This window comes from Chelonia mydas, chromosome 11, assembly GCF_015237465.2.
Source record: "Chelonia mydas isolate rCheMyd1 chromosome 11, rCheMyd1.pri.v2, whole genome shotgun sequence".
In the NCBI taxonomy this organism is placed as follows: Eukaryota; Metazoa; Chordata; order Testudines; family Cheloniidae; genus Chelonia; species Chelonia mydas.
Window position 1 is genome coordinate 21,330,380 of NC_051251.2, and position 14,957 is coordinate 21,345,336.

The 14,957-nt window shown below is 38.3% G+C and overlaps 1 protein-coding gene across 1 annotated transcript in view; it reads right to left on the reverse strand.

Annotated features, from left to right (window-relative positions):
- Nucleotides 1-14,957, reverse strand: part of LRP1B (LDL receptor related protein 1B) — a 1,293,242-nt gene that overhangs the window by 417,817 nt on the left and 860,468 nt on the right. The window contains 1 exon segment of the mRNA XM_043525164.1: nucleotides 11,989-12,138. Coding sequence (XP_043381099.1) covers nucleotides 11,989-12,138 — 150 coding nt within the window.

A 14,957-nucleotide genomic window follows, 5' to 3' on the forward strand; every position in this document is an offset into this window, starting at 1 on the left:
AACTGGTTTTCAAAGCTTCTCTGATGCGAACCGCATCCTCCTGTGCTCTTCTAACCACCCTGCTGTCTGGCTGTGCATAACGAGCAGCCAGGCAATTTGTCTCCACCTCCCACCCCGCCATAAACGTCTCCCCCTTATTCTCACAGATATTGTGGAGCGCACAGCAAGCAGTAATAACAGTGGGAATATTGGTTTTGCTGAGGTCTAACTGCGCCAGCGCGCTTTTAAACGTCCAAATGCACATTCTACCATCATTCTGCACTGCTCAGCCTGTAGTTGAACAGCTCCTGACTACTGTCCAGGCTGCTTGTGGATGGCTTCATGAGCCATGGCATTAAGGGGTAGGCTGGGTACCCAAGGATAACTATAGGCATTTCAACATCCCCAAAGGTTATTTTCTGGTCTGGGAATAAAGTCCCTTCCTGCAGCTTTTGAAACAGACCAGAGTTCCTGAAGATGCGAATGTCATGTACCTTTCCCGGCCATCCCACGTTGATGTTGGTGAAACGTCCCTTGTGATCCACCAGTGCTTGCAGCACTATTGAAAAGTACCCCTTGTGGTTTATGTACTCGCCGACTTGGTGCTCAGGTGCCAAGATAGGGATATGGGTTCCGTCTATGGCCCCACCACAGTTAGGGAATCCCACTGCAGCAAAGCCATCCACTATGACCGGCACATTTCCCAGGGTCACTACCCTTGATATCAGCAGATCTTTGATTGCATTGGCTACTTGCATCACAGCAGCCCCCATAGTAGATTTGCCCACTCCAAATTGATTCCCAACTGACCGGTAGCTGTCTGGCGTTGCAAGCTTCCACAGGGCTATTGCCACTTGCTTCTCAACTGTGAGGGCTGCTCTCATCTTGGTATTCTTGCACCTCAGGGCAGGGGAAAGCAAGTCACAAAGTTCCATGAAAGTGCCCTTACGCATGCGAAAGTTTCGCAGCCACTGGGAATCGTCCCAGACCTGCAACACTATGTGGTCCCACCAGTCTTTGCTTGTTTCCCGAGCCCAGAATTGGTGTTCCACTGCATGAACCTGCCCCATTAGCACCATGATGCCCACATTGCCAGGTCCCGTGCTTTGAGAGAAGTCTGTGTCCATGTCCTCATCACTCACGTCACCGCGCTGACGTCGCCTACTCGCCCGGTATCGCTTTGCCAGGTTCTGGTGCTGCATATACTGCTGGATAATGCATGTGGTGTTTAATGTGATCCTAACTGCCAAAGTGATCTGAGCGGGCTCCATGCTTGCCGTGGTATCGTGTCTGCACAGAAAAAAAGCGCAGAACGATTGTCTGCCATTGCCCTGACGGAGGGAGGGGCGACTGACGACATGGCTTACAGGGAATTAAAATCAACAAAGGGGGTGGCTTTGCGAGAAACTGAATGGCCCCCTCAAGGATAGAACTCAAAACCTCAAGGATAGAACTCAAAACTGGGTTTAGCAGGCCGTTGATTTCACAGAGGGAGGGAAGGAGGAGAAAATGAATACAAAACAAATCTGGTCTATTTCTTGTTTTGAGCCACTTCATCTATCTTTATACATCTTGCTGGCAGCAGACTGTGCAGTACATCTGCTAGCCATCGTCAACACCTGGGTGTTGGGCAGAAGACGGTGCACTATGACTACTGGCCATCATCTTCTGCTAGCTGCCGATTAAAAGACAGTGCGGGACTGAATCGCCACGAAACGAAACAAGGGAAATGACCTGGCTGAGTCACTCCCATGTTTGCCCAGGAGCCCGGTTAAAAGAGCGCCCAGGACTACGTCGATGACGGCTATCAGCCATACTGCACTGTCTGCTGCCAAAAGGCAATAAACTGTTGCTGTGTAGCAATGCAGTACCACGTCTGCCAGCACCCAGGAGACATACGGTGACGGTTACCTGAGCGGGCTCCATGCTTGCCGTGGTATGGCGTCTGCACAGGTAACTCATGAAAAAAGGAGCAAAACGATTGTCTGCCCTTGCTTTCACGGAGGGTGGGAGGGAACGGGGGCCTGACGATATGTACCCAGAACCACCCGCAACAATGTTTTAGCCCCATCAGGCACTGGGATTTCTACCCAGAATTCAAATGGGCGGTGGAGACTGCGGGAACTGTGGGATAGCTACCCACAGTGCAACGCTCCAGAAGTCGACGGTTGCCTCGGTACTGTGGACACACTCCGCCGACTACATGCACTAGAGCATTTGTATGGGGACACACACAATCAACTGTATAAAAACGCTTTCTACAAAACCGACTTCTATAAATTTGACCTATTTTCGTGATGTAGACATGCCCCTAGAGTGTAATATGGTAGGTATTTTGCACACTTAAAAGGCAGACTGTAAACCTACATCAAACGAACTACTCATGAAAACTTGAACTTTGTCTCAATACACTCGTAATAACTGCTAATCTGATGTGATTTCCTTGGACATAACACTAGTTCCAAAAAATCAGTCCCCTCGTTTAGTGCTGGGCTTTCAAAATTAACTACTTCAGAAACCTGGTGATATTCTGCTGGGCTCTCTTATCAAAGGCCAGAGGGACGTGAGATCAAAGTCCAAATCTTTTGTTAGGAGTCTGTTAGGCTTGCTGATGGTTCTTCAACCTGTGGAATACATGCGTCTCTTCTTGGTTTTATTCTGAATACATCACTTTCCTCTGGTCTTCTGGGACTGGCCCTTTCATTTGCAGACTTGATTATGTGGAATTGACTTTTCATTCTCCTGGACCTATCTGCATTCTATTCAACACATATCCACATGAGGGTGTGATCTTTGTACACTTCATTGCTTTTCGGGCTTCCTTGTTGATTTAGGCAATGTCACCTTTATAGTGTTATAGTGTTGATATCATCCCTTGCTTCTAGGGAACTGAGAGCAAACATAGGTCACAAGCGTGAAGATCCAGAAACTTTTTTTCTTAAAAAACCCCATTGAGGAGGTCCTTAAAAGCTGCCTCAACCTTTTGATGGGGATGTTTGTTCACCTTACTACCTCAAAAAAATGCATCATCTACACTGAGATTGTGAAAAATCTGTATATCCTAAACCAGGGATTGGCAACCTTTGGCACACAGCCCGCCAGGGTAAGCCCCCTGGCTGGCTGGGCCGGTTTGTTTACCTGCCTCATCCGCAGTTTGGCTGATCGCAGCTCCCACTGGCCGCAGTTCGCCGTTCCAGGCCAATGGGGGTTGCAGGAAGCAACGTGGTCTGAGGGATGTGCTGGCCACCACTTCCTGCAGCCCCCCTTGGCCCACAATTCAAGAAGGATATTGATAAATTGGAGAGGGTTCAGAGTAGAGACATAAGAATGATTAGAGGATTAGAAAAACATGCTTTGTAACGACAGACTCAAGAAGCTCAGTCTGTGTAGCTTAACAAATATAAAGTAATGGGGTGATTAGATAGTTTATAAGTGCCTATATGGAGAACCAAAATGTGATTATGGGCTCTTCAATCTAGCAGAAAAAAGGTTTGATCCAATGGCTGGAAGTTGAAGCTAGACAAATTCAGACTGGAAATAACGCATAATTTTTTTTAACGGTTAGAGTAATTAACCATTGGAACAATTTACCAACATTGTGCTGGATTTTCCATCATGGACAATTTTTAAATAGGATGTGGGTTTTTTCTAAAAAAATATCCTCTAGGAATTATTCTGGGGCAGAATTATGGCCTGTGCTTTACAAGAGTTCAGACAAGATTATCACAATGGTCCCTTCTGCACTTAGAATCTATGAAAAGATGGGCTTCTTTGAACTTTTGATAATCAGCACCTTGCCACCCTTAGGGAGGAATTTACTATCTCCACCAACAAAAGGCCAGTACTTCCCAACTGGTCCTTCATCAGCCAGGAAGGACAGGATCCAAGACAGAGGCTCTGACACAAACTTCTCCTAAATACATCTAGAATCTCTGTAAATAGTACTGCCCAAAATTCAAGCACAAAATATCTAGCAATTAGCCCCTCCAGAAAATGAATTTTCTTCATGGTCCTGGCCAGATCTGCCCAAAGCTATGAGTGTTTATCTGCAAAGTAAAGAAAAAATGTCTTCACAACAGGAGGCATTTGCTACAGCAACCAGACAGAAAGAGTCTGGGTTATATAGGCTAGATAACACTCAGAACACATCTGCTGAATAAGAGTCTTAGCATATTTGCATCTCAGAGACATAGCATAAGAATTAAAAAAAAAAAGATCTTCATGACACAAGCTATCAGCTTCAGAGCAAGTGACTTCTGACACTCCCTCTTCCATTAGTTGTTACAGGGAACCCACAAATCATGGTGATATGTTAGGGTGAAGCCAGGGAAGAGGCTGCCAAGAGACCTTTCTGCCTGTTATTGAGTACAAAAAAGATCATTATGGAGTCGTCACAAAATACTGCTGAGCATTCATCTGGCAGTAACTTATTTTTGCTTCAGAACCCTCTGGAAGCACTCAGATTCTGTTAGCTTCAAAGGGTGAAAACAAGACCTCTGCTGTGAGAGAAAATATGGGTCCCAACTACAGCTGGTTGAATATTTTTTGTAAAAAAAAAAAAAAAAAAGGCTTTGTGGGAGGAGGGGAGGTTGTTTTGCCAGCAGAAATTTTCACCAGAAAATATCTATTTTCTCTACCTTTTTGGTTTTCAAAGAAAACATTCTAAATATAAATTTGTGAATTTTGCTTTGTTTCATTTTGCTGTGAGAAATGCCACAGTCTTTTTCTTTTTAGGAGAAAATAAAAGGTGAGATAAAATGGGTTTTTCCTCATTCACTGAAATAATTTTGCTCCAGTCTTAACCTCATACTGTAGGAGGTAATGATCAGTCCATGACATCAGAATAATATCCATCCCTACAATATCTTATCCTGACCCTAACACTAACTTCAGAGAGTGCACAGATATATGGGTTAAGACTATGGCCATCTAACATAGCCCCACAAAACCATGTGCTGCACCATACGTCCTGCAGAAGAGACCCCCCATCTACCCCCCAAGCAAATGTTAAAAGGATCATCAGCCTCCTTTGTATGCCTCAGGTTACTTGTTGAGTCAATCGCTCCAGGCAAATCTTAGGAGGGTTGCTACTGTCCTTGTAAGCATTCCATTACCAAGCCCACCCTACAGATTACACCTCAGCAAAGAAAGGGCCTATGGAAATTAAATTCCAGCAGTCCTTTGAAATACTATGCTAACCTTGCTATAGCTGTTGTTCCCTGTGTGCAATATTAAACAAAATATTAATATCTTCAGTTATGATATGTTAATCAACTAAAATTTGGCCCTGACATTATATCTTTTCTAGGCAAGTCCAGTAAAGAAAGAAAGTTTAAGCAGTCTTCTTTCCAATCTTTCATTATAAGGGGGTTGAGAGGGTCGGGACACCATCACTACTGCCACCACTAGCCCTTTAGAAATGGTGTTTAATTGCTCTATTTTTAGGGTGTTTTATGAACCTTTTGTCAAATTGACTTAATATTTTCTTCCAATAGACTACCTCAATCCCAGAAATAACATAATTTTGATTTTGTCTGTACATGAGGGATGAAAAAGGGGACCAAATTGGGTGTATGGGGGGGAAACAATTTCAACCATAACTTTCTTTGGTTGGTGCTGCTTATTTATGTATTTTTGAAATGAAAATAATATAAATTTCAATAATGTAAGCACTGCTATATGGGAAATCAATGTCAGAGAAGCAGTTACTATAAACACATATTACTGTAATCTAACATTTTCTAATTGTTCAGAATCTAAATGCTAAATAGATTCAAATTATGCATTTCTATAAAATATGATCCTGGAGTGGTTTCTGTATGAAGAATGTGTGTTTCCAATTTTCCTGCACTCTCGTGCTTTTTTTTAGATTTTTTTTTTAATTTAAAGGGGATCAAACCGAGCACATCTGAATAATCTTAAATAAAAATATAATCACTTTCAATTCAGAAATAATTAATTAATAATTTGATTAGAATTCAAAATGACATCGGCAAACAGGAGATTTGGTCTGAAATCAACAAGATGAAATTTAATAAAAACAAGTAAAAAATACTACACTTAGGGAGGAAAAATCAAATGCACAAATACAAAATGAGGACAAACTGGCTAGGTAGTGTACTACTGAAAATGATTCGGGGGTTAACATGGATCATACACTGAACATGAACCAACAAGTGATGCAGCTGCTTACTGTACTCTAGCTCCACCCCTCACACAAGCAACCTGCCCAAGAAGAATTCATAACTGGGTTTCAGGAAGGACGCAGGTGATATAGAGCTACACACGCTGACTTTATATTACCTGGGGACATCCCTTATGTCAGTGAAATCCCCAGCATAACCTTTGTGTTGCTCTGGGAGCACAGAGAGTTGGGAGCCAAGATCTGGCCCTCTGTATACTGGCACTTGGGGTGCTCTAGCAAAGCAGCAATCTGACATCTTCTTCCTATATAACTAATACAGAAAACTTCACATTTTTTCACCACTGGATGTAAGCAGAAAGACTGGTTGTACCAAAAGCTCCATTCCAGATAGCTCGCCGTACTGAAAATACAGTTTCCTCTCTCCTTTTCTTTCTGAATAATATATCCAATCCATTTCTGCATCCCTCAGTGGAACATTTAGTCAGACTATTTTGCTTACTGTGCTGCTAAATGAGACTATTACTGCTCTCATAAACAGTAAACTGTATCTAGACCACCTACCTCTCCTGCTAATTCCCATCATGTAATTAGACAATCCTAGTATCTTTGTCCTTAGATCACAGAATCATTTTTTTCACAATAGACATTAGAATTACAAAACTATTCACCATAAGATAATCTCATCACTAGCCCTTGGAGCATTGGCCTTCTTTGGATATAGAAGATAAATGGTCTCCTGCATCTACACATTTTAAAAAATCTAACAGATCAAAATACATCATACACTGATTCTTCCATCTTCCTCTCCATTATTGTCAATATGATTCCTGGGTGTTTACAAAAACTTTTTAATAATTAAAAATATTTCAATAGAAATATAAAAAATATGGATCTATTTTTGATTATATTTCCTTAAGAAGGCCTTGGGGGAGAAATAAGGGGAATAGGGTGTAAAAGCTGTTAAGAAGACTGTAAGGTATAGAAGAGCTGAGAGTTAAAGGTCTCAATCACATAAGAAAGTTGGACTGGGAGTTTAAGTATCTTGAAGTCAATGCACATCCTGACATTTCAATTGCATGAAAGAAATATGAAGTTCTAAAGTCTAGATATCCTGGGGAAAATCCTCCCATGACCTACCTGCCAAAAATCTGAGCCAGTCTGAGTTGGCCAGCTATAACTAAGAGCTAAAGAGCGAAGTGTTTTGATTCAATTTGAATGGGCAATATCAGATAACTGCGTGATTCCAAACAACCCGCAACATTTCTACATTTGACTGTAAATGTTCCTTATAAGCAGAATTTTGGAATGAATCTTTCAACTTCATTCATTCATTCCTGAATTCTAATTAAATGTTAGATTGAATTCATCTACTCTAAATGTACCACAATCCAAAATACAACTTTCCCCTCAGCCTAAACAGTTCATTAACAATTGTATTTCAAACTCAAAATAATACTCTCATAATGGAATGATAGTCAAATATCAAAGTATAAAGACAGAATAAGAAAAAAAGATTATAAAATTATCTTTACACAAACCTATGTTTTATCTTTAAATATAGTTCGTGATTTAACATAAAAAACACTTTGAATGTTTTTAAAGAATTTCACCTTTACCACATAGGAGAGGATGCATCAACACTTTTAAGCCTTTAAGTGATATTCCTAAATTTAAATGATTTAATTGTTGCATTTATGCTAATGAGAGTGTTCTCCAAACACTAATTACAATCTTGTTGCTGAAACCAGGCTATAATATACATTACAATAGTTATATTTATCCACTTTGTAGGGTAATTAGCATTAAGAGGAACAACATATTGGGAAACAGCAATTTACAGTGACAAAAATTGCTACACTAGAATTGCATACTGTCCTTTGGAGATTTCAAGCAGTACCCTGAATGCAAATTTTGATGGGTCATTAGTTTTCATTAATGGTAGTTTGAGTACTTAGGAAGACAACTATGCATTGCACTTAGCACTGGGCAAATTGCCTAGATATATTTCATATATTACTGTTAATGTAATGAAGTGTTATGGCAATTAGAAGACTGATGGCTTGGAAAATTTAGGTACATGTAACTGAGTATTTTTGAACTAAGTAGCACCTCTCACTACAGAAGTAAATGGGACTATTTGTATAGTTAACCACTACTGATGCCATTTTGTTAAATTAATTCAAGACCATATCAAAATCCAGTAGTTGATCAATCAGTTATATCAAATTAGTACTCCAATATAACTGAAATTAGAAAACAAATATATCTTATAGTTCAGGCATTTTCTATATGAAATATTAAAAGTATAGTAATTTTACTAGACTTTGGAATGTACTGTAATATGACTAGTAAAATAAACACAAATATTGATTCATTTTCAAAAGGTCATCCTGTTAATGTATTAATTCCTATTAAAAGGCATATGTTGATGCTTTTGAAATGCTCCTGCTTGAAGTTCCTCAAAGGCTTCTTCAAAACTTCAAAAACGGACTCCAACGAGACACTGCTGAATTGGAATTAATTTGCAAACTGGATACAATTAACTTAGGCTTGAATAAAGATTGGGAGCGGATGTGTCATTACACAAAGTAAAACTATTTCCCCATGTTTATTCCCCCCCCCCCCGCCCCCCGCTGTTCCTTAGACGTTCTTGTCAACTGCTGGAAATGCCCCGCCTTGATTATCACTACAAAAGGTTTTTCCCCCCCACTCTCCTGCTGGTGATAGCTCACCTTACCTGATCACTCTCGTTACAGTAAGAAGAAAATAGTCTCTAAGGTGCCACAAGTACTCCTTTTCTTTTTGCGAATATAGACTAACACGGCTGCTACTCTGAAACCTCTCGTTACAGTGTGGCACCTACTCGGTCTCACCAGCCTTAGCTGTTTTTTTGCCTTGGTGAGATGGCCTTGGGTAAAACAGTCCCTCTTGGCTGCACAGGGGCAGTCCGTATTTCTCTCAGCCAGTGTTTTGGCTTTTTTTTCTCCCTTTTGGGAGGGAATGCAGCCTCCCTTCCGGGAGAAGCTTGCTCGCTTGCTGCTACTCGCCTACTGGTAGCTTGACTCCTTCCCTCTCTCTCTTTCCCCCCCTTCTCCCAACAGGGGAAGGTTTAAAAGAATCCAAATGGGTCCTGATTCTGTGCCTAAAGAGGCCATACTCTCCTAAATCAGATGTTGCAACACTGAACGCAGTAGTGCCTAAATATCTTTAAAAATCTGGGCCAAAATCCATAATATGGGCTTTAAAAAAAATCTAGACATCCCGACAAAAGAGATAACTAACTGAGAAAAGGAAGAAGTATTAATATAAAAAGATATTATTTTATTTTGGAAAGATGCAAATATATATATATATAAAATTTATTTTAAAAATATGTAGCAGCAAGTATCACATGGTAACATGAACTAACTGCACTCTATTAATTCTTAATGTAAAAAGAACATGAAACGTTTCTATTCTGACAGTACCAACAAACTGTTTAATCTGAAAGCATTGACTCTCTTGATCTCAATATTGGTAACAATTACTGAGAGTCTCAACTGCAGACTTCAGGCAGATATACAATCTAGGAGGACATCACAGTGAAAGTATGAACAAATATCCTTATTCCCGTCATAAAATACCTCCTATAGTTCTCTAAAGGAAAGACAATGTTTTTATTCTATTAGCATTGATTTATACAAAAGACCTCAGTTATAATTAAGTCAGTGAAATTATACATTAAACATCTTTGAATCTTTTTAAGACAAGAGTTAAAATACACAAAGATCTTTTTTCCTCAGTTGATTTCCACAGCACACAAAATTTAATATGAAAATATTATTCTGATATTGAACCTATTTTAGCAAATTGCCAGTGGAAACATATTAATATTGGTTTGTACTTATGCTGTGACAAAAACTCTGAAGTTCAGCTGATACTCTATGTATTATTATTCAATATTAGTAATTAAATGCCAGCTATGAAACCACGTATTTTATCTGTATGTATAAACATAAGCAAAAATATGGGCAGATATCTCTATACATACCAACATAAATCAAGTTTATTAAACACACCTGATTTCACATAGCTAAAACCAACATCACTGATTTATATGAACTCAGCTGGAGACAGAGGGGTGCACATAGGGAGAATTTTGTAAATCTTTCAAAAACTGCCCAGTGGGCTATTAGCTATTCTGAGGTGGGTTGTGTTCTCTCTCTCTGTTTTTTCATGTGAAAAAAATCAAAATGTCTGTTTTGTTCTGATGCAGAACAGAAAACAAACAAAAAAACCCTTAAGTCTTTATTTTTTTCGCCAGGGCAGGAAAATCATTCTCGTCATCAGGAGAGTCTTAGTCATCAGTATCCTAGTGTCACCTCCCAGCTCCCTTAATTTTTTCAGTGTTCAGCTTTTCTAGTTAGATGTCCTGCCTCTGTTAAATATCTTTATGTTTTTAAATGCCTAAGCATATATAAGACTTCAATAAGTGGACCTTAAGTTCAACTTGGGGGGCTCATGAAGAATGGTGATGGGGCCATGACCATAAAAGGGATTCAGTTTGCCTCTGGGGGAGGACAGGAGAAGTCTCTGTCTTCCCTAGAGCAAAGGGATAATGCCTGCCTCTAGCCTTCACACAGGGAGGATTGAAGTCTCCTTGCACACCTCCTCACTGCTATACAAAAATCAGTGACAATATGGCTCAGAGGTTTTATTGTCACCATTTCGCATTGAGAACTCATTTCTAATTTGCTGTCCACTATCAATCCAAGCTCTTGTGCAGTTGTCACAGTATTGCTTCAAGAACTTCTCTCCCGTTTAAAAATGTCCATATTTTGAATAGATATCTCCCACAGGTATTCCGTGTTTTAGTTTGAACTGAATCATACGTAGTTATTTCCTGACCACATTTCTAACCTTCCTAGACATTTTCTTTTAGACTATACAATTTTTTGCAGTACTTCCCTCCCCAGGTAAAAGAGACAATGCTTATATCTGATGGAGGAGGAAAATGTGTTAGAGCAAGAGAGATAACTCTTAAATCCTTATTTCCCCAATTCAGAGTCCACCATGCAGTCAGAGCCAACGGAGGGGGGTGTGGGGGACGGGACGGGACGGGGACGGGGGGACTAATGTAATACATATTTGTTTGTTTTGCTGGATTTCTTTAAGAATAACAAATGTTAACACTAAGATAAATAGTTTAATTATTTATAAGCTTGTAGGAAAGCATTGTGCAGAAGAGAAAGGTATGGAGACAAGCTCCTAAGCAGCTTTATCTGTTAGGAAGAGAGGAAAGAATTGTTATTCGGGGCAAGGCTATTTAGACACCCTCTGCCCCTTCCCCACAGTACTTTTTGATACCGCTCGAAAGGATTCTGTTAGTGTCTACCAAGGCATGTGACTCCCTGGAGACATATTTATTAAGGTAAACATAGCAGTTTAGGCTTAAGTATAGAAAAAAATTAAGTGGTAGTTTAAAACTTTTTTTTTAATTTTTATCTTCGCATTAGGTGTTGGGGTTTTTTTTAGGAAAAAAAAGGATAGCAGTATAAATTTGGAATGTAGATGTGAAATAATACTATTTGAATAAAATAAAAATCTATACGAAACTTTACGATGTATATAGAATGTCAAATCATTTAGAAATATGTATCTTTATAGTAAGAGGCTTTAAGTTCAGACTTCTATGACCTCTGAAACCACTTAGCTAAAATTTAAATATATATATATATGTGTGTGTGTAAAATCACTGGTGAAGTTCATTTCAAGTGTACTACTTGCGCTAGTACAGCAGTAACTTTTCCAAGCATTTTTCAGGTCCTAATTAATTAGTAGCCAATCAATATAAAGAATAAGTAATATAGTACCCCAGCACTTACCCATGACGGTTAAAGCTGTAGCTTTTGTTAATTCTTCTTTCATTGACTCTATTATTTCTAAATTACTACCATCCTGGTTGCATCTATTTATGGTTCCATTTCCTGAACTGATCCAATAAAGCTTGTCCTCCAGATAATCTACAGATAGACCTGTAATTAATTTATACAATTAAAACATAATTGTGGCCTCTTAACATGTAATTTTAATTCATATTTAGGCTATTTTTATCAAAGAAAAGCACATTCAAAGATTTTGAGCCAGTAACAAAGAAATCTAAATGTAAAATGTTCTCTTGTTTTAATGTATGTTACAAAAGCAAAGATGAAAGCACAGTAAAATAGACAATTTACAGTGAAAAATAGCTTGTGTTTTGAGATAGATTTAATTCTATTCATATTTCCTCTTCACAAATGTAAATTTATCTGTAACTGACTAATGGAAGGACATTTTGTGGCAGTGAACAACTAGTTGGATGAGCTGAGGTCCTAGGAGAGGTCATTAACTAACAATAAATGCCCCAAAGAGGCCATTATTGCTATTACAAACTGTAAAAGTACAAAATAGGGAAAACGTAATCACCTGTGTATTCAAAACTGGAAGAGAAATGACTTTTTTTAAGGCTGCTGATTAATTGCAGTTAACTCATCCGATTAACTAAAAAAAAATTAATCACGATTAATCACAGTTTTAATAGCCCTGTTAAACAATAGAATACCAATTGAAATATATTAAATATTTTGGATGTTTTTCTACATTTTTGTATATATTGTATTCTGTGTTGTAACTGAAATCAAAGTGTATATTATTTTTTATTACAAACATTTGCGCTGTAAAAATTATAAACAAAAGAAATAGTATTTTTCAATTCACCTCATACAAGGACTGTAGTGCAATTTCTTGGTCATGAAAGTGCAACTTACAAATGTAGATTTTCTTTTTTATTACATAACTGCACTCCATAACAAAACAATGTAAAACTTCAGAACTACTTCTCGTTCAATCAGTCGCTAAGACAAATAGGTTTGTTTACATTTACCAGAGATAATCCTGCCCTCTTCTTATTTACAATATCACCAGAAAGTGAGAACAGACATGTGCATGGCATTTTTGTTGCCGGCATTGCAAGATATTTACTTGCCAGATATGCTAAATATTCATATGCCCCTTCATGCTTCGGCCACCATTCCAGAGGACATGCTTCCATGCTGATGATGCTTGTTAAAAAAAATAATGTGTTAATTAAATTTGTGACAGAACTCCTTGGAGGAGAATCGTATGTCCCTGCTCTGTTTTACCCGCATTCTGCATATATTTCATGTTATAGCAGTCTTGAATGATGACCAGCACATGTTGTTCATTTTAAGAACACTTTCACTGCAGATTTCACAAAATGCAAAGAAGGCACAATGTGAGATTTCTAAGCATAGATATCCTTATTCTAAGGATAAGATTTAAGAATCTGAAGTGACTTGCAAAATCTGAGAGGGACGAAGTGTGGAGCATGCTTTCAGAAGTCTTAAAAGAGCAAGATTCTGATGCAGAAACCACAGAACCCAAACCATCAAAAGAGAAAATCAACCTTGTGCTGGTGCCATCTGACTCAGATAATGAAAATGAACATGCGTCGGTCAACACTGCTTTGGATTGTTATCAAGCAGAACCCGACATCAGCATGGACGCATGTCCCCTGGAATGATGATTGAAGCATGAAGGGACATATGAATCTTTAGCGCATCTGGCATGTAAATATCTTGCGACGACGGTTACAACAGTGCCATGAGAACACCTATTCTCACTTTCAGGTGATATTGTAAACAAGAAGCAGGCAGCATTATCTCCTGCAAATATAAATAAACTTGTTTGTTTGAGTGATTGGCTGCACAAGAAGGAGGACTGACTGGACTTGCAGGCTCTAAAATTTTACATTGTTTTATTTTTGAATGCAGGGTTTTTTTTTGTAAATAATTATACATTTATAAGTTCAACTTTTATGATAAAGAGATTGCACTACAGTACTTGTATTAGATGAATTGCAAAATACTATTTATTTTATTTTTTACAGTGCAAATACTTGTAATCAAAAATAAATATAAAGTGAGCACTGTACCTTTGTATTGTGTTGTAATTGAAATCAATATATTTGAAAATGTAGAAAACATCCAAACATTTTAAAATAAATGGTATTCTATTATTAACAGTGCAATACTCATGCAATTAATTGCAATATTTTTTTTAATTGTGCAATTAATCATGATTAATTTTTCTAATTGTGCGATTAATGGCAGTTATTTTTTTTTAATCATTTGACAGCCCTATTTTTTCCCTCCATGTACATACAAGATTATGTTTGCAATACTGGAGGCCCTTAAAAGATTAGAAATTTAACCAAGAAGAAAGCAAAACTTCTTACTAGATTAATAATACTAATTAAAATTCTACTTCAAATTATGTTAACCAGAATTAGACACTCAAGACAAGATATACAGAAATACTTTCAAAATGTTATACTGACCAGAAGAAGAAAATAAAATGCTTGCCAGACCTAATCAAATCATTGCAATAGAGGGAAAAATATGGCAAAGTGAAAAATATGAGATGATGGTCTTGCAGAATTCTCCTCCTGAAAGGAGAAGACTATTTCCAATCTTATAGTAATTGCAGCACATCTCCATGATGGATAGTTGACTTTAAAAAAAGAGCAGAACAACTGTGAAAATTATTCCGTGTCTTTGATAAAATTTGATGTGAAAATATATGCTAAAATGTTGGTGGACAGAACAGGAATTGGAGGGTATGGTTTGATAAAGAGACCAATAATATAAGGGTGGGAGTGAGGGGGTAGCACACCTCACAGGTAGCAGAAATAAGATGATCCTGCAGCAGCAGTTTCTATTGACTCTCAGAAAGTTAGTTTTCAGTATAATCGAATGGAAATATGAGTCGGTTCTGGTGATGTTTGTCTCCCATG